We start from the raw sequence: 24,553 nt of genomic DNA on the forward strand, positions 1-24,553 counted from the left end.
TACTGTGCCCTTTCTTTTTCTACTTTCCTACTTCTTCCTTCAATCCCTCTTACTCCTTTCCATGGCAAGCTGTATGTAGGGCATCACCGTTGTCAATGGCTACATCCTATCCTCTCAGTGAAAAAGGTCCAAATGCTCTGTCACAGCATGGCTAATCATCTGTCGGTTCTCAATCAGGTTGGAATAGAATCTATTGATTCTTTTGCGTCTGTCACTAATGGCCAGCCTTCAGGAGTTTGAAGCTCGTCACAGTCATTCAATCCCGGAATCCTACTCGGAATACCACAGACAAGGTTAGACCTTCCGGATTCCCATGAATGCCGCCATCAATTCTAGCTTATACCACGAAGATTCTGATTAAGGAATCCAAGAGATATGCGCTCCGTCTAAGGTAGAACGGAAGTGGTTGTCAGTCACGCGCGTTCATAGGTGAGAATGATGATGAGTGTCACGGATCATCACATTCATCAAGTTGAAGTGCAACGAATATCTTAGAATAGGAATAAAGAGAATTGAATAGAAAATAGTAGTAATTGCATTGAAACTTGAGGTACAGCAGAGCTCCACACCCTTAATCTATGGTGTGTAGAAACTCCACCGTTGAAAATACATAAGTGAAAGGTTCAGGCATGGCCGAATGGCCAGCCCCCCAAAACGTGATCAATGACCTCCTAAGATGAAGAATAAAACAAAACTGAGACCAAAGATGTCTAATACAATAGTAAATTATCCTATTTATACTAGACTAACTACTAGGGTTTACATGAGTAAGTAATCGATGCATAAATCCACTTCCAGGGCCCACTTGGTGTGTGCTTGGGCTGAGCTTGATCTATCCACGAGCTGAGGCTTCTTTTGGAGTTGAACACCAAGTTGTAATGTGTTTTGGGCATTCAACTCCGGGTCGTGACGTGTTTCTGGCGTTTTACTCCAGACAGCAGCATGGAACTGGCGTTGAGCGCCAGTTTACGTCATCAATTCCCGAATAAAGTATGGACTATTATATATTGCTGGAAAGCTCTGGATGTCTACTTTCCAACACCATTAAGAGCACGCCATTTAGAATTCTGTAGCTCCAGAAAATCTATTTCGATTGCAGGGAGGTCAGATTCCAACAGCATCAGCAGTCCTTTGTCAGCCTCCTATCAGAGTTTTGCTCAAGTCCCTCAATTTCAGCCAGAAATTACCTGAAATCATAGAAAAACACACAAACTCATAGTAAAGTCCAGAAATGTGAATTTAACATAAAAACTAATGAAAACATCCCTAAAAGTAGCTTGAACTTACTAAAAACTACCTAAAAACAATGCCAAAAAGCGTATAAATTATCCGCTCATCACAACACCAAACTTAAATTGTTGTTTGTCCCAAGCAACTGAAAATCAAATAGGATAAAAAGAAGAGAATATACTATAAATTCCAAAATATCAATGAATATTAATTTTAATTAGAGAGCGAGACTTGTAGCTTTTTGCTTCTGAACAGTTTTGGCATCTCACTTTTTCCTTTGAAGTTTAGAATGATTGGCTTCTCTTAGGAACTTAGAATTTCGGATAGTGTTATTGATTCTCCTAGTTAAGTATGTTGATTCTTGAACACAGCTACTTTTATGAGTCTTGGCCGTGGCCCTAAGCACTTTGTTTTCCAGTATTACCACCGGATACATAAATGCCACAGACACATGACTGGGTGAACCTTTTCAGATTGTGACTCAGCTTTGCTAGAGTCTCCAGTTAGTGGTGTCCAGAGCTCTTAAGCACACTCTTTTTATTTTGGATCACGACTTTAACCACTCAGTCTCAAGTTTTTCACTTGGACCTGCATGCTACAAGCACATGGTTAGGGACAGCTTAATTTAGCCGCTTAGGCCTGGATTTTATTTCCTTGGGCCCTCCTATCCATTGATGCTCAAAGCCTTGGATCCTTTTTACCCTTACCTTTTGGTTTTAAGGGCTATTGGCTTTTTTTGCTTGCTTTTTCTTTTTCTTTCTTTTTTTTTTCTTTTTTTTTGCAAGCTTTTGTTTTTCATTGCTTTTTCTTGCTTCAAGAATAAATTTTATGATTTTTCAGATAATCAATAATATTTCTCTTTGTTCATCATTCTTTCAAGAGCCAACAATTTTAACATTCATAAACAACAAGATAAAAAATATGCACTGTTTAAGCATTCATTCAGAAAACAAAAAGTATTGTCACCACATCAATATAATTAAACTAAATTCAAGGATAAATTCGAAATTCATGTACTTCTTGTTCTTTTGAATTAAAAACATTTTTCATTTAAGAAAGGTGAAGGATTAATGGAATTATTCATAACTTTAAGACATAGTTACTAAACACTAATGATCATGAAGTAGAGACACAAAACATAGATAAACATATAATATAAAAACCGAATAGCAGAAAAGTAAGAACAAGGAATGAATCCACCTTAGTGGCGTCTTCTTCTTGAAGGACCAACAATGTCCTTAAGCTCTTCTATGTCCCTTCCTTGCCTTTGTTGCTCCTTCCTCATTGCTCTTTGATCTTCTCTTATTTCATGGAGAATGACGGAGTGCTCATGATGTTCCACCCTTAATTGTTCCACATTATAGCTCAAATCTTCTAAGGAAGTGTTGAGTTGTTCCCAATAGTTGTTGGGAGGAAAGTGTATCTCTTGAGGCATCTCAGGGATTTTTTGATGATGAGCTTCCTCATGCATCTCTTGAGATCCGTGGAGGGTCTCTCTTGCTTGCTCCATCCTCTTCTTGGTGATGGGCTTATCCTCTTCAATGAGGATGTCTCCTTCTATGATAACTCCAGCTGAGTAACATAGATGGCAAATAAGATGAGGAAAAGCTAGCATTGCCGTGTTGGAGGACTTATCGGCTATTTTGTAGATTTCATTGGAGATGACTTCATGAACTTCTACTTCCTCTCCAATCATGATGCTATGAATCATGATGGCCCGATCCACAGTAACTTCAGATCGGTTGCTAGTGGGAATGATGGAGCGTTGAATGAACTCCAACCATTCTCTAGTCACAGGCTTGAGGTCCAGTCTTCTCAGTTGAACTGGCTTGCCTTTGGAGTCTCTTTTCCATTGAGCTCCTTCCACACATATGTCCATGAGGACTTGGTCCAACCTTTGATCAAAGTTGACCCTTCTAGTGTAGGGGCGTTCATCTCCTTGCATCATGGGCAAGTGGAATGCCAACCTCACATTTTCCGGACTAAAATCTAAGTATTTCCCCCGAACCATTGTGAGATAATTCTTTGGACTCGGGTTCACACTTTGATCATGGTTCTTAGTGATCCATGCATTGGCATAGAATTCTTAAACCATTAAGATTCCGACTTGTTGCATGGGGTTGGTTAGGACTTCCCAACCTCTTCTTCGGATCTCATGTCGGATCTCCGGATACTCATTTTTCTTGAGCTTGAAAGGGACCTCTGGGATCACCTTCTTCTTTGCCACAACATCATAGAAGTGGTCTTGATGGCTTTTGGAGATGAATCTTTCCATCTCCCATGACTCGAAGGTGGAAGCTTTTGTCTTCCCTTTTCCTTTTCTAGAGGATTCTCCGGCCTTAGGTGCCATTAATGGTAATGGAAAAACAAAAAGTTTATGCTTTTACCACACCAAACTTAAAATATTGCTCGCCCTCGAGCAAGAGAAGAAAGAAGAGAAGAAGAAGAAGAAGAAAATATGGAGGAGAGTGAGAGATGGTGTTTCGGCCACGGTGTAGAAGAGGGGGTTTGTGTTGTGTGAAAATGAAGTAGAATGAAAGGGTATATATAGGGAGAGGAGTGGGTGTAGTTTCGGTCATTTAGGGTGGGTTTGGGGTGGGAAAGATTTTTGAATTTTGAAGGTGGGTGGGGTTTATGGGGAAGAGTGGATGGATGTGAGTGGTGAAGGGGGTAATTGGGAAGAGAGATTGAAGTTGTTGGGAAGTGTGTTTTGGGGAAGAGTGTTATAGGATTAGGAGGTAAGGTGGGAATATGTTAGGTGGGGATCCTATGGGGTCCACAGATCCTGAGATGATCTTGTGGGGTCCACAGATCCTGAGGTGTCAAGGATTTACATCCCTGCACTAATTAGGCGTGTAAAATGCCTTTGCATACCATTCTAGCGTTTAAACGCCGAGATGATGCACACTCTGGGCGTTTAACGCCCATGTGTAGCATGTTTCTGGCGTTGAACGCCAGTTCCATGCTTGTTACTGGCGTTCAGCGCCAGCTTTCCTCAAGGCACATTCCTGGCGTTCAAACGCCAGGATGTTGCTTGTTTCTGGCGTTCAGCGCCAGATTCATGCTCTGTTCTTGCGTTGAACGCCAGCCAGATGCTCCTTACTGGCGTTGAACGCCAGTATGTCCTCCCTCCAGGGTATGATTTTTCTTCTGCTGTTTTTGATTCTGTTTTTAATTTTTATATTTTTTTCGTGACTCCACATGATCATGTACCTAATAAAACACAAAATAACAATAAAATAAAAATTAGATAAATAAAAATTGGGTTGCCTCCCAACAAGCGCTCTTTTAATGTCATTAGCTTGACAGTGGGCTCTCATGGAGCCACAAAGGTGATCAGGTCAATGTTGTAAAACTCCCAACACCAAACTTAGAGTTTGGATATGGGGTCTTAACACCAAACTTGGTGTTTGGTTGTGGCCTCCCAACACAAACTTAGAGTTTGACTGTTGGGGCTCTGTTTGACTCTGTACTGAGAGAAGCTCTTCATGCTTACTCTCTTTTGTCACAGAGGGATGGCCATGTGCCTTAAACACAAGGTAGTCCCCATTCAATTGAAAGACTAATTCATCTCTGTTGACATCTATCACAGCTCCTGCTGTGGCTAGGAAAGGTCTTCCAAGGATGATGCACTCATCCTCTTCCTTCCTAGTGTCTAAGATTATGAAATCAGCAGTGATGTAAAGGCCTTCAACCTTTACTAACACGTCCTCTACTAATCCATAAGCTTGTCTTAATGACTTGTCTGCCAATTGTAATGAGAACAAGGCAGGTTGTACCTCAATGATCCCCAGCTTCTCCATTACAGAGAGTGGCATAATATTTATCCCTGACTCCAGATCACATAGAGCTTTTTCAAAGGTCATGGTGCCTATGGTACAAGGTATTAAGAACTTGCCAGGATCTTGTCTCTTTTGAGGTAAAATTTGCTGAATACAGGTATCTAGTTCACTAATGAGCAAGGGAGGTTCACTTTCCCAAGTCGCATTACCAAACAACTTGGCATTCAGCATCATGATAGCTCCTAAATATTGAGCAACTTGCTCTCCAGTCACATCTTCATCCTCTTCAGAGGAAGAATAGTCTTCAGAGCTCATGAATGACAGAAGGAGATTTAATGGAATCTCTATGGTCTCTATATGAGCCTCAGATTCCTTTGGATCCTTAATAGGAAACTCCTTCTTGCTTGAGAGACGTCCCAGGAGGTTCTCCTCACTAGGATTTTCGTCCTTCTCCTCCCTTGTGCATTCGGCCATATTGATCACATCAATGACCTTGCACTCTCCTTTTGGATTTTCTTCTGTATTGCTTGGGAGAATACTGGGAGGAGTTTCAATGACTTTCTTACTCAGCTGGCCCACTTGTGCCTCCAGATTTCTGATGGAGGATCTTGTTTCACTCATGAAACTAAAAGTGACTTTTGACAGATCAAAGACCAAGTTTGCTAAATTAGAGGGGCTCTGTTCAGAATTTTCTGTCTGTTGCTGAGAAGATGATGGAAAAGGCTTGTTATTACTGAGCCTATTTCTTCCACCATTATTAAAGCCTTGTTGAGGCTTTTGTTGATCCTTCCATGAGAAATTTGGGTGATTTCTCCATGATGAGTTATAGGTGTTTCCATAAGGTTCACCCATGTAATTTACCTCTGCTATTGGAGGGTTCTCAAGATCATAAGCTTCTTCAGAAGTTGCCTCTTTAGTACTGTTGAATGCATTTTGCCATCCATTCAGACTTTGAGAAATCATGTTAACTTGCTGAGTCAACACTTTGTTCGGAGCCAATATGGCATTCAGAGCATCAATTTCAAGAACTCCCTTCCTCTGAGGCGTCCCATTATTCACGGAATTTCTCTCAGAAGTGTACATGAATTGGTTATTTGCAACCATGTCAATAAGTTCTTGAGCTTCTGCAGGCGTTTTCTTTAGGTGAATGGATCCACCTGCAGAATGGTCCAGTGACATTTTCAAAAACTCAGATAGACCATAATAGAATATATCTAATATGGTTCATTCTGAAAACATGTCAGATGGACACCTTTTGGTCAGCTGCTTGTATCTTTCCCAAGTTTCATAGAGGGATTCACCATCCTTTTGCTTGAAGGTCTGAACATCCACTCTAAGCTTGCTCAGCTTTTGAGGAGGAAAGAATTTATCCAAGAAAGTCGTGACCAGCTTATCCCAAGAGTCCAGGCTATCTTTAGGTTGTGAGTCTAACCATGTTTTAGCTCTGTCTCTTACAGCAAAAGGGAAAAGCATGAGCCTGTAGACTTCAGGATCTACTCCATTTGTCTTAACAGTCTCACAAATCTGCAAGAACTCAGTTAAAAACTGGTAAGGATCTTCAGATGGAAGTCCATAAAACTTGCAGTTCTGTTGCATTAAAGCAACTAGTTGAGGTTTAAGCTCAAAATTGTTGGCTCCAATGGCAGGAATGGAGATGCTTCTTCCATCAAATTTGGACGTTGGTTTTGTGAAGTCACCAAGCATTCTCCTTGCATTATTGTTGTTGGGTTCGGCTGCCATCTCCTTCTCTTGTTCGAAAATTTCTGAAAGGTTGTTTCTGGATTGTTGTAATTTAGCTTCTCTTAGTTTCCTCTTCAGAGTCCTTTCAGGTTCTGGATCAATTTCAATAAGAGTGCCTTTTTTCTTGTTCCTGCTCATATGAAAGAGAAGAAAATAAGAAAAGAAGAGGAATCCTATATGTCACAGTATAGAGATTCTTTTATGTTAGTAAAAGAAAAAGAGAATAGAAGAAGGAAGAGTGAAGAATCCAAACACAGGGGGAGGAGTGAGTTCGGATTTTTGGATGAAGAGAGGTGGAGAGAAGTGTTAGTAAATAAATAATTAAATAGAATAAGAAAAGAGAGGGAGAATTCGAAAATTATTTTGAAAAAGTGGTTAATGATTTTCGAAAATTAAAGATAAGATATGATTAAAATTAAAGTTTAAAATAATTAAAAAGAATTTTTGAAAAAGAGAGAGGTATTTTCAAAAATTAGAGAGAGAAAAGTAGTTAGGTGGTTTTGAAAAAGATAAGAAACAAACAAAAAGTCAAATAGTTAGTTGAAAAAGATATTAAAATCAAATTTGAAAAGATAAGAAGATAAGATAAGATAGGATATTTTGAAATCAAAATTTGAAAAAAAATAAAATTTTGAAAAAGATATGATAAAAAGATAAGATAGATAAGATATGGTCGAAAAAGATTTAAAATTAAAATTAAAATTAATTACTTAACTAACAAGAAACTTAAAAAGATAAGATTTTAGATTTTAAAAATTGAACCTTTCTTAACAAGAAAGTAACAAACTTCAAATTTTTGAATCAATCATATTACTTGTTAGTGTAATTTCGAAAATTTGATATAAAGATAAGAAAAAGATTTTGAAAATAATTTGAAAAAGAATTTAAAAAGATAAGATTTTAAAATTGAAATTTTGACTTGACTTGTAAGAAACAACTAATTTTAAAAATTTTTTGACCAAGTCAACCCAAAATTTCGAAAATTTGGAGAGAAAAAAGGAAAAAGATATATTTTTTATTTTTGAATTTTTAATTATGAGAGAGAAAAACACAATTATGACCCAAAACTTAAAAATTTTGGAACAAAACACATGATGCATGCAAGAACACTATGAATGTCAAGATGAACACCAAGAACACTTTGAAGATCATGATGAACATCAAGAACATATTTTTGAAAATTTTTTTATGCAAAGAAAACATGCAAGACACCAAACTTAGAAATCTTTAATGCATGGACTCTAATAAACAAAAAATGCATATGAAAAACAAGAAAATACAACAAACAAGAAAACATCAAGATCAAACAAGAGGACTTATCAAGAACAACTTGAAGATCATGAAGAACACTATGAATGCATGAATTTTCGAAAAATACAAGAAAAAATTTTTAAAGCATGCAATTGACACCAAACTTAAAAATTGACTCAAGATTCAAACAAGAAACACAAAATATTTTTTATTTTTATGGTTTTATTATTTTTTTGGATTTTTATTAGTTTTTTTCGAAAATAAAGTTTGGAAAAACAAAAAAAAGAAAAGAAAAATTTTGAAAAAGATTTTTGAAAAATTTTTGAAAAGAAAATTACCTAATCTGAGCAACAAGATGAACCGTCAGTTGTCCATACTCGAACAATCCCCGGCAACGGCGCCAAAAACTTGGTGGACGAAATTGTGATTTGTACTCTTTGTACTTGTATGAAATTTAATTCGAGATAATAGCTCTTTACTATGTGTGGACACAACTCCGTTCAACTAACCAGCAAGTGTACTGGGTCGTCCAAGTAATACCTTACATGAGTAAGGGTCGATCCCACAGAGATTGTTGGTATGAAGCAAGCTATGGTCATCTTGTAAATCCCAGTCAGGTAGAGTCAAATGTAATTGGATTAGATATTTAAAAGATAAATAAAATAAAGGGATAGAAATACTTATGTAAATTAATAGTGGGAATTTCAGATAAGCGTATGGAGATACTGTGCCCTTTCTTTTTCTACTTTCCTACTTCTTCCTTCAATCCCTCTTACTCCTTTCCATGGCAAGCTGTATGTAGGGCATCACCGTTGTCAATGGCTACATCCTATCCTCTCAGTGAAAAAGGTCCAAATGCTCTGTCACAGCATGGCTAATCATCTGTCGGTTCTCAATCAGGTTGGAATAGAATCCATTGATTCTTTTGCGTCTGTCACTAACGGCCAGCCTTCAGGAGTTTGAAGCTCGTCACAGTCATTCAATCCCGGAATCCTACTCGGAATACCACAGACAAGGTTAGACCTTCCGGATTCCCATGAATGCCGCCATCAATTCTAGCTTATACCACGAAGATTCTGATTAAGGAATCCAAGAGATATGCGCCCGGTCTAAGGTAGAACGGAAGTGGTTGTCAGTCACGCGCGTTCATAGGTGAGAATGATGATGAGTGTCACGGATCATCACATTCATCAAGTTGAAGTGCAACGAATATCTTAGAATAGGAATAAAGAGAATTGAATAGAAAATAGTAGTAATTGCATTGAAACTTGAGGTACAGCAGAGCTCCACACCCTTAATCTATGGTGTGTAGAAACTCCACCGTTGAAAATACATAAGTGAAAGGTTCAGGCATGGCCGAATGGCCAGCCCCCCAAAATGTGATCAATGACCTCCTAAGATGAAGAATAAAACAAAACTGAGACCAAAGATGTCTAATACAATAGTAAATTATCCTATTTATACTAGACTAGCTACTAGGGTTTACATGAGTAAGTAATCGATGCATAAATCCACTTCCGGGGCCCACTTGGTGTGTGCTTGGGCTGAGCTTGATCTATCCACGAGCTGAGGCTTCTTTTGGAGTTGAACGCCAAGTTGTAACGTGTTTTGGGCATTCAACTCCGGGTCGTGACGTGTTTCTGGCGTTTTACTCCAGACAGCAGCATGGAACTGGCGTTGAGCGCCAGTTTACGTCGTCAATTCCCGAATAAAGTATGGACTATTATATATTGCTGGAAAGCTCTGGATGTCTACTTTCCAACACCATTAAGAGCACGCCATTTGGAGTTCTGTAGCTCCAGAAAATCCATTTCGATTGCAGGGAGGTCAGATTCCAACAGCATCAGCAGTCCTTTGTTAGCCTCCTATCAGAGTTTTGCTCAAGTCCCTCAATTTCAGTCAGAAATTACCTGAAATCACAGAAAAACACACAAACTCATAGTAAAGTCCAGAAATGTGAATTTAACATAAAAACTAATGAAAACATCCCTAAAAGTAGCTTGAACTTACTAAAAACTACCTAAAAACAATGCCAAAAAGCGTATAAATTATCCGCTCATCAGTATACATGTTCTTTATCACATTTTTACTTACTGATCACACATATTGTACCAATTTTTCAAATATCACGAATACATTACTTTTTCTTTGATTGCATATCATATTATTTATCATAAAATAGTATTTGTATATCATAACTTAGTTTTATCTATATATTCTTCACAAGTAACTTTATAAACTTGGTTTGATAAAATTTTTATTTTTTAAAAGTAGTCAATGAAAATCAGCTCTTACAATATAGTTTTTTAAAAGTTTAACATCTATGTTTAGTATGTAGTTATTAAAATGGAATCGATAATAAATTCGTTTGAGACATTTGGTTATTGGATTAGTGGTTTAACTAATAGGTCACTAGTCGAACTATTTAAATTATAATTAATAAATATAATATTCAAAAATAATTAATTCATATATTCATATATATATATATATATATAATATTAAAAATGCTAATTTTCAAAATATTATAATAAATATAAATATAAGAGTTAAATTTAGATATTAATTAATGTATGAGATTATATGAAATATTTTAATTTTAATAAGTATAAACTAACTTTAAAAAATTTAATTTTAAACGTTTATAAAAATACCTCATCTTTTAAAATTGTAAATATAAGTATATAATTTTTTTAATTTATTAAATATAAAATAAAGAGTTTGTATGTTTTAAAAATACAACACTCTTTTAAAAATCTTTACCAAATTGAGCTACATTCTAATCAGTAAAATTCATTTAAATATGTAAATAACATTTTTATTAAAAAATAAAAAATAAAATGAAAAAGGAAATTAATCTAAAAGCAAAAGGAAAACTCGAAGATGAAGAAAAAAGGAAAATAAAAGGCAAGTAAGAGGAAATTAGGAAGGAAAACAAGAGGCAAGTGGGAGGAAAAAAAGCCATAGACAGTGCGTGTTTGAGAGAGAGCCTAGAAAGAAAATGAAAAGCCCCTCACTGTAAATAAATTACAAAAAATTAAAAAACAACACACACTTGGTTATCTCTCTCTCTCTCTGCTACTTGTGAATTCATAATAGATCAATTCAAAGCCCCATTCAAAAACACAGATCATAACTCTCTCTCTCTCTCTCTTCCCAATTCCTCATTGTAAATCTATTTCTCAGTCCCTTTTTTCTCTGGTTTTCTGTTAATCACACCACATAAAAAACCAATCACTGACCCCTGTTTTTCTTCTTCGTCTTCGTCTTCCTATTTAGGTACCCCTCTCTCTTTCTCTGTTCTCCTTATACCCACACACCCCCTCTTTCTTTCTCTCTCCAAAGTTTGAAACTTTGTGTCACAAACATGAGCGGTGGTGGGTTTAGGGCTTCAATTCCGAGCAGTGTCAGGAAGACGATCCAGAACATTAAGGAGATCACAGGGAATCACAGTGATGAGGACATTTATGCAATGCTCAAGGAATGTTCCATGGATCCCAACGAGACCACTCAGAAGCTTCTCCTTCAGGGTATCATTTCAGCTATTCTAAGCTCTCTCTCTCTCTCTCTCTCTCTCTCTCTCTATATATATATATATATATATATATATATATATATATATGAGTTTTTTCTTTTTCATGGATTTGAATATTTTTTTATTTTTTTGATCTTGATCCTAATCCCAATCTTTGTTTGTTCCCATGTGATCCATGTGTTGGGACTCTCTATTTTTTCTCATTTGGGGTTCCCTTTGCTTTGTTTTGGAATTTTGATTCTTTTTCTTTTGGGGTAGTGTTTGGAGTAGGGACTTTGAATGATTGTGTTTGATATGATTAAGGCCATGTCCCCTTTTCTTTTTAATATTTTTTAATTTCTTTACTGTTGATGCACTTTTGTTTGGTGGTTATGATAGAAAAATTTTTAATATCCCTTTTGATTTCTGAGGCGCGTTGTGTAGTTTGCCATAAAGAAAGTTCAGTTTTTGGACCAAAGTTTTCAGTTTCTATTTTCTACCTAGATGCATTTGGTTAATGTGTTTAGCTTATGGACTTGACTGTGTGTTATAGTGTTTTGTTTGTATGATCTTATTTAACATCCTGAATCTGTTTTTGGTGGTACCTTGAACTGATCGTGTGTTAAAGCTTTCACTTTCAATGAGTCAGTTATCTAAGCAAGCGATATATCTTGGGGGACGTTGAAAGTGATTGCTTTTGCCTTTTGAGTTTGCAAGAGGTGCAGATTCATGGACTAAGATGGCTTAATAATGTTTGGAAATATGCTTTTATTTGATATTGCGTTGTAGCCAACCACTGTTTTTTCGTGACGATTTGCTTGCAGTTCCTGTATTCTTCTTCCATGGACTGGTTTATCATGATACACTTAGGTTTTCAAAATAATGGCCTTCTTAAATTCAGTTATAGACTTCGTAGCGAGTAGCGACATAGCAGATCGCAGAGCAATACTATTACAGAGGACCTGCAATGAGAAAACTTGGGAAGTTTGTAAAATATGCATTATTGACACTTCTAGTAGTTTCGGACATTTATCACAATAAAATGATATAATAATTAGAGACTCATGATAGAGAAAAAGCAAAACTACTAGGAAACGATAATTTCTTTAACTAATTTAGGGCAGAACTTATTACAAATGCAAATAACTTGAAATATTCCACAACTAGGAAAAGCAATAGAAAACAAAAGGAAGTAGAAGAATTACACAGATAACACCACCTGTTGCATGGCTGCAAGACAACTGACCTTTTCAGTTGAAGGAGAAGGAGCTGTATGCAAGATAGAAATACGAAGGAGGATTTGCGATGCTGATTCGGGAGTTTATGCTATATTCATGTCAGGGGCAAAGTGACATGAAATAGAGTTATAGAGGAAGCCCTAACCTTCAATTTCACAGAGCAATATGCCGTGTGCAACGCTAACATAGTCATTTATGATCTGAAAGTAGTTTACAGATGCCGATTAACGCAAACTTCAAAAATTGGTGAAGCTCACTGAGGAAGCTGGAAGGTTGGCTTAGACTTTTGATGATGTTAGTATTGCAGCCACTAGCTCATTAAATATTGCTATAACTGCTTATTGTGGTGATCCATGACATAAGAATGAAGTGCTGTGCTACAAGAATTTTGGTGTAGCTAAGATTCATGCCAATTTATGTAGCAATTGCAATTCTCCATTATTGTTTTGTTGGTATCTACCATAGTGAGGCATGAGGTTTCATGGATTTTACAAAAAATGCTATGAGCCTATGAGAATTGGGTAGTTCATTTGTATTTTGCATTGCAGCCATGTCAGCTGCTATTTTCCATCACGGCCAGTTGTAGAAATAGTGGCAAAGACCCTTCTTTGAGAAAAGAGGCGGGCAGGTCTACAGTTTTAATTTCTGATTCTGAAAATCAACCGTTTCTGTTTTGCCTGTAAAATATGCCCAGTTGCCCACTCTGCCACTCAAAATACTGCCACTTCCTAGTCCCTCTTTCGCTCTTCACATGTGTTTTGCAATGCCTTCTCTGCCTTTATGCGATCTACAATCTTTATTTCTGGCTCTGGAGCTAGGCTACATTTTTATGTGTTTATTTAATTTATTGATATGTTTGATGAATTTGATTTCTTAGAAATCTTGAATATGTCTCCTTTTTTTTTATTATTCGTGATTTATGTTAGTATTTATTGTATAGGCCGCAATACTATCTTCTAGATTTGTATAGTGGATTTTTTGCTAACTGCTATGAGCCGCTATCTGCTATTAATTACATTAATCTAGCTTGATGCTTTTAATATGCATCAATCTTCTTTGATATCTATTAAATTTTACAGATTCATTCTTTTTGAACTACCAGTATTCAGGGTTTTATTGAACTCTGGCTAATCTAGTATGAGCTAGGTTGGCTTACGATAGGGTTAAAGCTCTTCCCACATTAGCTTCCCCCCCATTCACAAGACTCAAGTTTTAGACCTTGATCAAGGAGAGTATGCTAGGGCCATTTGATTATTGGATGTACTTTTACTTTCCTCTTTGAGGGTTAGGATTCGCTAGTTATAAACAATAAAGCACTCATATAAATGGAGCTTTTGGAAGTATTCACAAGTTATTCTATATTTGAATATGTAGTAATAAAAGTGCTTATTTTAAGTGCTTCTTGAGAAGCTGTATGTTTTAGTTTTCCAAAAAAGATTGAACATGATTTTTTGAGAAGTGCTAAGCTGAATACCCAAACAGGACAAACAAAAATGAGTAACAATTAGAGTTTTTACTTTTGAATAGTGCCAAGCTGAATAGCCAAACAGAACAAGTTGGGAAAAATTGACTGTTGAAAAGTTAAAAAAAGTCATAAGTAGGGCTATTCAAACAGGCCCTTACAGTTCTAGTTGTCTTTGCAAACTATAAATTCTTGGATCTATACATGGTTAGTTCCTCTTGTAGTTAACTGGCCGAGATATCTTATCTTTATAGTTGTTTCAATGCTTTTTCTCATCTCTTTGCCCTTTGAGCTATTTGTTTTGTGAAGTTTCAAGTTGGCATCATTCTGCATATAAGGATCTGCCGATCTGCTACTGTATTTGTATTTCTGCTGCCATTTTGAAGTAGCTTGGGCATTGATTTGCCTTCTCATGGGATGTTCATTTAATCTTTCTTCCTTTCATCATGCATGGTATCTATGGCTGTTGGTTCTGAACTTCTTGTGTCAATTATATATGAATTTATAGGTTGTTTCCAGTATCATAGTTATTGTGATATCTTTATTTAGAAAATAACAGTTAGTATGTTTTACAGACACATTTCATGAGGTCAAAAGAAAGAGGGACAAAAGAAAGGAGGTAAGTTATTTATTGTAAGACAGCGATGGTGAAATAGTTGTTTTGATGATGTTTTCAGCACTTAAAATTAAAAACTTTAAATTAAAGTTACTTGGTGGATGTTTTTCTTTTCCACCAATAGTTCACTTTTGGTGAGTTTAAGGACTTCTGTTATTTATTTGTTGGACAGAGGGAACTTTTCAGTATTATAGAAATTTTGTCACTTGTTTATGTAATGTGGCTCCTGTAATTTACTTATGCTGGACTTATTTTTAGAGATTGTTCTAATCACTCAATTCAGTTTGCTGATTCTGCTTTTGTTTCTTTTATTTGTTTGTGATTCTGTAGAATCTTAACAGCAGAGAGTCTGTGGAGCCACGATGGAGGCCTGGTGCCCAAGGGAGGGGGCCTAGGGGTGGTCGGGGAAATTTTTCACCTCATAATGCATCTCATGGTGAGTAACTGCTTTTATTTGAGCTTCTTTTGCTCTATCTGACATTTGTCTCTTCCTTTGTCAGCTAAAATAGTTATTGTCTGACTACTTTTGGTGCTTCATGTCTAGTAAGTTTAGACAGAGATAGATGAGTCTGGATTTGTAGCATCATTTGGCCATTTTCTTGCACCATTTTTCAAATCTGCGGGACTATATACCAGGCAATTAAAAACTAACGAGAATAAATTCAATGGTGCCAAGATGGGGATGTTGTGATGTATAGGGGAATACACCAAATGAAATAAAATTAGAAATTAATTCATCAAACACAATTTTGGGTGACACTATTGGGGAATGTGGAAAATATGATAGTTTCTACTTTAGGCAGTTTGGTCATATAACGAGAAGATCTGAAGAAACTCCAGTAGGAATTGTAGATTAGATGGAGGTTGATCCAACAAGTAGTGGTAGAAGTAGACCAAGAAAAGCTCTAGATGAAACCGTTGGAAAGGACTTAATTTTTAGTGGCTTATTTTATTTATATTGTTTATGCTAGGGCACAATGGCATTGTTTGATCCATATATTAGAGACCACATAGTAGCAAAAATCTCTATTCCAGTATGCATTACTACTCAAATATGGGTATTATGTTGACCAGCCAGAGGTTTAGAGCACCTAATTAAGATTGTGATTCTTTTTGTGGACTTCTCTCAGATGCTGGAGGTAGCAAGAATTCTGGCACGGCCAAAGATGTTGGGACTCATCAAGCAGCTGAGAAGGTTGCGACGCCTTTGCCAGCTGCTCAAGAGGAGCTATCTAAAGAAAAATGTTCTGGAACGAGGTGACTATATTAACTAAAATTCATGTTTTGGTAACTTTGATTGATATCATGACTGTTTATATTTTATCCTGGTATGATTGGTTCTTCAAACTTTATAACTACCTGTATATGTGCTTTGTAGCTCTGTGTCGACTATTGCCAATGGTCCTAAAACTGAAGGTTTTGGAACTACTAGTGGCGGGAGTCCTTTCCCGTCATCAGCTGGAGCTGGAGAGAGAATGGGTCCACCACCAGGTCCTATTAATAATTTGGGTAGTGCTTTGCCTTCTGATAGTAGTTCACATAAAGTTTCAACTGTTACATCTGGAAGTGGGTCACTGCACTCCTCCGGTAACTGCTCAGGGTCTGGATCTGCATCTTCATCAGCCGCATATTTCTCTTCTTCAGACCCGGTGCTGGTTCCATCTAGTGATTCATGGGTTCCTGGTGCTGTTGGTGCAATCAGACGTGACCTTGGTAGCCAACGTCCTCCTGGGGAGTTAAATTCTGGTAACACTGGTGAGAACAAAGTAGTTGCTGGTCAGTGGTTTAGGGTACTTGATATTTTATTACTTTCTTTCATAGTTTGTTGGGTTTTAAAGTTTTTCTTAAATTTAATTAACTAAAATTTCCCCAACATCATGCCAGCTTCTGAGACTGGTAGCTCTTCTGTGCAAGGAAAGATTCAAGTCAAATCTCAGGGAGTGACTAAAAATCACCATTCTGAGATTTCATCCACTTCATCGTCAGCCACTCATGGGAGTTCTTCAAATAGCCGACCTTCCTCTAATTACGGTAGCAGGTCACAACAATTAATTGGCAATCAGAAAGGTACTTTATATCTGTGTAGTTCAAGTACACTTTTGCCTCCTGTATTGTCAACAAGTCTAGTCAACAAGAATTAATATCAAAGAGTATATTAGATGATAAGTATTGGTTTTTGTATTTCCTAGTATTTCATGATTAGGAGTGTTCTATTATTATAAATAGTGCTTAGTGTTTTGCTGCCTGTATAACAGCACATTACTCCCTCTCCTTCGAAATAACTGTCACTTTGACTGTTTTGATACATTAAAAATTAGTGTATCTAGACCTATTTTGCATCTAAATACATTGAAATGGAGGAAGTACATCATATCACAGCATTTCAATATATTATTTTATTATTTGGAGTCCTAATCTTTTTTCTTCCTTTCCTACTTAAACTTGTAATATCATCAGTCACTAAGGATCCAACAAGGGAATAACCTCAATATTCTAGAGATGATAATGCTGCATTGGATGATTAGACACACTAAACTATAGGATTATGTATGGATATTGTTGGAAAAAAATTGGGGTAGTACTTATTGAGGAAAATCTGGTAAAAATGTAGGTATTTGTTTGAACATATAAGAAGACGTGTATAACTTTTGTAAGATGTATGAGTTAGATGCAGGGTAGTGTATTTGCTGGAGTTAGAGGAAGACTAGTAATATCTATCGATAAAACTACTGTGAGGGGCTTTTATTTAAATGCTGTCTAAAGACATGAAGTGGTTTTCAATAGTGCACTATTGCATCCTTTGGTTTCTGTAGTTGACGCCACTTTCTTCTTATTATAGTATAGTTAGGGTTTTGCCATCTGAAACATCTCTGTTGTTAGGATCCCATGAGTAGATGGAGCAGATGGAGGAAGACTCACAGTGAAGTTATAATTATCCGTTACCTAGTAGGATAGGAACTTCTAGGCATTTGTTAGATTGACATCTGAACATTTATAATTAGTTTCTATTCCTTCCTTCCTTTTTATGCCTGTCAAAATATGATTAGTTTGTGACTCATACAGCTGGTTCTACTAAGGAGTGGAAACCAAAGCCAACAAATACGACCAATCAGGGCTCTAGGCCAGCTAGTGCATCTGAGACTCGTGCCGTTTCTGCTGAGGTAACCGGGCAGTTATCGTCTGCCCCTAGTTCCCTTGTCTCTGAAGAAGCTACTACAGAGCTGCAGAAGAAGCTGGAGGATTTCCATCTTCCACAGCGTCAACATGTTATACTTCCTAACCATATCTTTGTGCCCGAGTCTGAGAAGAACAAATTTTGCTTTGGAAGTTTGGGAGTCACTTTTGGAGTCGATACAAGCTTTGTTAGTGGTCCTGAGAGTGAAAAGAGTTCCACACCTCCTTCGGAAACATCTCAGGCTGTTGAAGAGACGGTGGATGAGCAGGCTTCAAGGTAGGAATGCTTAACTGTTTTCTTTGAAAAATCTAGTACCTCAAACACTTAGAATCTAATCACATTGAGTTCTATTAAATCCATGAGAGAATTAGAATTCTGGAAGTAATTCCATTTTTGGAATGGAGAGAATAAGAATCTTTTAACTGCTTATCTGTGTAATCATTTAATAGAGTGAGCTGAATAAAGAATCTAGAAGAATCTAGAAGCTGTTAGAGTAGTTATAGGAATTGCCAGCTAGGATAGATTCCTCCCTAACAGTCCCTAACTAAAGTTTGTAAGGTGCCTTCTCATCTAGTGTGCTGAACACTATTCTCATATATATATATATAAGTACTGGTTCAGTGCTCTAATATGAAGAGATTCTTATTTCTACAATTCTCTGCTTCTCTCTCTTCTCTCTGTTTCTCTTTCAACTTTCTCTTCTCTGAAACTCTGTTATCATTGGTATCACTTTTGAGAAGTGAATCTTTCCCCTGGATAATGATATTTTCTTACAAGTGACCACTGATCAAACTAAAACTTGATGGTAGTTTCCCTTTCTTTTTTTTTTTTTTTGCTGCAACAAGTAGTTTTTTTTTTAATTTGTTTTGTGTAGGTTTAAACTTTGTCCTTCTGGCTGATTCCACCTTTTATGTTTGCAGTCAAAATGTTGCTGTTACATCTGAGGTGGGAGATTATGCTGATCATCCACAATCACCTTCTAATGTTGCCGAAAATTTGTCATCCAATGAGGTTGATGGGTCTTCCAGTGCTATACCGGAGTATAATGAATCCAAGCAAGACAATTCTTTACCATCTGGAGGTAATCAATACTCCGGGGTGCATACTTCTTCAAATTACAGTTTTGGTTTTGTGCCCCCAATGTCTCTGAGTACACAGGCTGCCCCATTTGACAATTCTGATTCGGAAACACGTGACGTTTCCCGGCTTCCTAGCTATGTTGTGAGATCTGCTACCCGTATATTGTTTTGTTTGTTATTATTATGCATAATTGTTTCTTAGAAAGTTAAATTTGATTCTTTTCTTGTTATAGGTCCATCAACCATTTGATCCAACTAGTTATTATGCCCAGTTTTACCGCTCAGGGGCTGATGGTGATGGCCGTCTTTCTCCATTTCCTTCTGCTGGGGCTGCTACAAAGTACAATGGCAATGTTGCAGTGTTGCCTGCGTCGAATTCTCAGTCTCCACAAGAGGTTTGTATTGCTATTCAAATTTATTTCTTAATCAACCATATAAGACCTTAAGAGAACATTGTCTTTTGAATACATTCTCCCCCCCCCCCCCCCCCCCAAAAAAAAAGAAAACTCTTTGTTTCTTAGATTATAAAGTGGACCTAGTGTCTAATTTTTACCTCTATTATGCAAATATTAGATTTTGTACCAATATTCTATTGTATGTAAAATAAAATAGCAAGCAACCTTAGTTGCTTTGTTCTCTATAATTGTAAGAACTGACTTCACCTTAGTTTCGTTACACCATGTGCGCCCTTGTATTTTAAAAATGTGTAAACCCATCCCTAAACTTTCTAAAATGTGCAGACTTACCCGTCAATGGTTAACAGAAATAACTCATTAAGGTATTGCATATTTTGGAAAGATCTAAAATTCAAGGAGATATAATGTTTTCCAAAATCTGCACATTTTGGAAAATTCGGGAGGCAGATTTGCACATTTTTAGACTTTAGGGGTTTACCATGTGTACTTTACACCGTGTATACAGTTTGGTGGTAAAGTTCAATTAACCCTTATCTTTTTTGATAGTAACGTGGTTTACTATTTTGAGAAACCATAAGAGATCAACTTTAAACAGTTGAATGTAGGTATAATTTTTCCTGATTGATGCAGCAAACATGATTTATCAAAAACTTTATGCTATTCTGCAGGGAGGTGTCTTGTCCACAGCAGGTCCAACGCCGCTTGTGACCCAAGCTGCTGGGCTAATGCAAAGCTCAATAGCCGTTACTCAGCAACCTGTACCTGTTTTCAGACCACCAAGTGGGGTTCACATATCCCACTACCCTCCTAACTACATTCCATATGGTCACTATTTTTCGCCATTTTACGTCCCGCCTCCAATTCACCACTTTCTTGGTAATGGTGCATTTCCTCAACAACCTCAGGCCAGCACTGTGTATCCACCTCCGCCAGCAGTGGCTGCCACAGCGATGAAATATCCTCTTCCGCAATTCAAACCTGGAGGAAATGCAGCTAACCCAACTCACCTTGTAATGCCCGGCGCCTATGGTGCATATGGCTCCTCGCCAGCCGGTTATAATCACAGTTCTGCAGCATCTGCAGGGAATTCAACCTCTAACGAGGATCTTGGTTCATCCCAGTTCAAGGAAAGTAATGTTTACATTGGCGGACAGCAGGTTTGTTCCTTTTGATTAATGTCTTTAAGTATCATAATATGAATGACGAAATGTACCTTCCCATGCGGAGGTTTAATACCATCTCCTTCAAAATTATATTTTTTGATTTACTTTACTAGTGTTTATATTTTCACTACCAGAATAACTACCTTTGATAATAATGTTTTGGTTATAAATGCAGAGTGAAGGTTCCGCAGTGTGGGTGGCTGCACCTGGTCGAGATATGTCCAGTTTGCCAACTAGTTCATTCTACAACCTCCCACAGCAGGGACCGCATGTCACTTTCACCCCAACTCAGGCTGGCCATGGCACCTTTGCCGGCATTTATCACCCAGCACAAGCAGTGACAGCTGCAACAGTTCATCCCCTTCTACAACAATCTCAGACAATGGCTGGAGCAGTTGATATGGTAGGACCGGGAGGCAATGTTTATCAGCAGCCTCAGCACACACAGATCAATTGGCCAAGCAACTATTAAGGTCAGGACATGTTTCGTGATGGATAAAACCATTTATATTATGAAGTCCTTATATGGGGAAAATTTTTGAGAAAAACTCCAAAATTGTGGTTGGAGTTCCACAAGGACACGAATGACAATAATTGGCTGCATTTGAGTGTAACAAGGTGGGAAAAATTTGCCAATAGGAGCTTCTGATTGCTTGGGTTGATGACATGAAAGGTAGGACACCTGTAACCGATATTGACAGTTAAAAAAGTTAGACGAGCTAGAAAAGAAACGTATGCAGGCATTCCCTTTTTGCTTTCGCTCCTGCCGTTTTTTATCCCTTCTTTGATAGCTTCAAGTTTTTTTTTTTTCCTCCCTTCCCTTCTTTTTCATTGAGGTTCTTGAACTCTATTAAGAGTATTGTTGAGTGTTGAGAAAATTGTCCATTCTTTCTTTTCTAGTGTGGGTTTATAGGGTTTGGAAGGTTTTAGGTTGTTGGGGGGGAAGCTTTTTATGGTGCCTCTTTTGTCTTACCTGTAAAGTGAGAATTTTTGATAGCAAGAAAATTATTTACTGAAGCTGTTGTATTGCTATGGGCTAAGAAAAACTGTCTATTGTTTCAGCTAAACGATGCATCATATATTTATAACTTTTTATGTTTAAAAGAAAAAGTGGGGGTTAGGATTTAGAAACATTTGTGCATTTTAGTTTCCTTCCTTCATTTTTATTTTTTTATTTTTTAAATATAGATCTAGGCTATGTTTGATTTCTGAAATCCCAGTTATGTTCTTTCCTGTGATGAATGCTAAATTGGCCTTTCCAAGAGTTGAGGCATTTCTATAGTCTTTGATGCCATTGTTTCATTGATTTCCTCATTGAAAATTTAAGGCAATTTAAGTTTAAACTAAAAGTTAGATGTGTATTTTGTGATTAATGCGATTAGGGTTGCTGGTCACTCGATAAACTAGGATTGTTATTTAGTACGAGAATATAATTAAATCACTATGATTGCTACTACGACGTGAATAACAACGTAAAGTAGGCTTTGTACTAATCTTAGGGTATATTCTTTATGGCTTGTTAAATGCAATGTTCTTAAGTGTATAGGTATAGGTTATACCGTTCACAAAAAAAAGTGTATACGTTATGATTATAGTATTATCTTACTAATGTAAATTTGTAAGTTATATATATATAGACTCTCAATTTTGCTTTATCAAATTTTTCAGCATAATTAATTTTTAGTACCGATTCAGGTTAGTTTGTGTGTGATCAAAATAACAATTACCGTTGAAAGTGACTCATTCCAGAATTGTTTGACTAATTAATTGTATTCGGCTACCGCTAATAACACAGCGCTCGAAGTGAGATGAGGTACTCACTCGTACAAGGTCAAACTTAAATTCAGCTCACGAGAATTTTGTTCGCCCGACGTGTCTACTAATTAATAATCTTAGCTTATCCAAGTTTGACTAAAAAATTTTCCAACAAATTCGAATTTATGAATTCATTCAAATAATATGAATATAAATAAATTATAATTTATATATAAAAATTATTAATTATATATGTTGTCAATCTATCAGTTATAATTTATATTCTCTGCAAAAATCATATATAAAATAGCAACTATAAGATTTCATATTAAAATATTAATATATAGATATATTACTCTCTTTTAACATAAAATAATTTATTCAGATTTATCATGGTCTAATTTATCATTGATTTAACCTAAAATAAATAAACAAAGATATTAAATTTCATATATAAAAAATAATATATTTTCATATATTTATTTATCATATTAAAAGTTAAAGAAAAAAGATAGAAATAATTATCCGTGTAAAAGTAATATTATTATAAATTAAAAACATACAACTTATAATATAGTATCATATAAATAATTGTTGATATGGCTGTTACAATTCAAACATTAATCATACGGTATAACTCAACTTAATGAGGTATAATTCGGCGAAATGGTATGAATTTGGGATAAAATGTCCGACCATATATTGTAACTCCCCGAATCATAATCACTCTTCAATATTAACAATTACCAGAAATATGACTAATATGTTCTTTTCACCTATAAAGGTATGACATCTCACCTTTTTCAGATAGATTGAATTCACAATTATAATTTAAGTATCGGAGTGTCTTTTCAAGGTATACTCTCCCTTTGTTCTCTTCACCACGTGATATATCTCTGGACGAAGAGCTTGGACCTTCGAAACTTGTAGCTCGATGTTGAGGACAACAACTTGGCATCGACTGTCAGAGATCGGCTTATATCCAGGTTATTCATCCGAGAACAATTGGCGCCCACCGTGGTGCTAAGAACATAAAGTATTTCCTATTTATCGGCCTCAGTAGTGTCATGTGTATCCATGGCTAACGCACCCCCACCTACACCATCTGAACTTCTTCGGATGGTAACTGAGCCACAACAAGCCAACCAACGTATGGCGGAGGCGAACCAATGCATGATAGAAGAAAATCAAAGAATGGCGAATCAGATTGCCGAAACGCTCAGATTGAAAACAACAATGATCATCCTGAACAACCAGAGGAGGAAGAGCACCAATCTGATCCAACGCACATTTCTGAAACTATTCGAATTGAAGAAGCTCGGCCTCCACGGAACGAAGAATCTCGGCCTCCATGGAACGAGGATGCTCAACCAGAAAACAAGGATATTGAGCCCGATAACTTTGTAGGGCCATTCACAACTGAAGTTATGAATTTCGAGCCACCAAGAAAGTTCACTTTGCCACCGACCTTAACCCCCTAAGATGGGTTAGGAGATCCGAAGAAATACCTCAAAAAATTCAGATCCATAATAATCGTAAATGGTGCTTCCGATTCTGTCTTATGCCGTTGTTTTCCATCTTATTTAGACGACCCTACACTTGATTGGTTTTGTTCTTTTCCTGTAAATTCTATCTCTCGTTTACGGGAACTAGCAAAGCTTTTTGAGGATCACTTTGCTGGATCTGTAATCTACTTACATGACTCGGACTACCTGAACACAATCAAACAAGGCCAGAATAAAAGTTTGAAGGACTACATGACTCGTTTTATAAAAGTCTCCATGAGCATACCAGATCTCCATCCCGAGGTGCATTTGCATGCCATCAAGAGTGGACTCTGACCAGGAAAATTCCAAGAAGCAATTGTAGTAGCCAAGCCAAAGACCCTGGCCGAGTTCTGTGAAAAAGAAAAAGGACAAATGGTTATTGAGGAACTTCGACAAGCTCGGAAGGTGGACAAACCCCAGTATAAAGACAAAAATTTCAAGCTAACCCCTCGTTATGAGTCATATACTCAGTTCAATACAAAGAGAGACGACATCATCAGAGAAATTCTCAACTCCAAGTTAATCAAACCTCCGCGAAAAGCTGGCACCTATCAGGATGCAAAAAATGTCGACAAATCCAAATAT

The 24,553-nt window shown here is 36.7% G+C and overlaps 1 protein-coding gene across 3 annotated transcripts; it reads left to right on the forward strand.

Moving 5' to 3' along the window:
- The first annotated feature begins 11,040 nt into the window (after positions 1-11,040).
- On the forward strand, positions 11,041-21,683 carry LOC130940772 (GBF-interacting protein 1-like). Of its 3 annotated transcripts, XM_057869005.1 has the most exons (12): positions 11,041-11,172; positions 11,283-11,533; positions 14,793-14,836; positions 15,164-15,269; positions 15,964-16,090; positions 16,212-16,609; positions 16,718-16,900; positions 17,897-18,284; positions 18,929-19,229; positions 19,321-19,482; positions 20,172-20,660; positions 20,842-21,683. In XM_057869005.1, the coding sequence occupies exons 2-12, from the start codon at positions 11,371-11,373 to the stop codon at positions 21,136-21,138; spliced, it is 2,658 nt and encodes an 885-aa protein (XP_057724988.1). In that variant the 5' UTR covers positions 11,041-11,172; positions 11,283-11,370; the 3' UTR covers positions 21,139-21,683. The 3 variants fall into 3 exon arrangements, with proteins under 3 accessions (XP_057724988.1, XP_057724986.1, XP_057724989.1); XM_057869003.1 differs by having other exon boundaries at positions 11,047-11,533; XM_057869006.1 differs by having other exon boundaries at positions 11,050-11,533; positions 16,212-16,588.
- The last annotated feature ends 2,870 nt before the right edge of the window (positions 21,684-24,553 follow it).

This window comes from Arachis stenosperma, chromosome 7, assembly GCF_014773155.1.
Source record: "Arachis stenosperma cultivar V10309 chromosome 7, arast.V10309.gnm1.PFL2, whole genome shotgun sequence".
Taxonomy (NCBI): domain Eukaryota; kingdom Viridiplantae; phylum Streptophyta; class Magnoliopsida; order Fabales; family Fabaceae; genus Arachis; species Arachis stenosperma.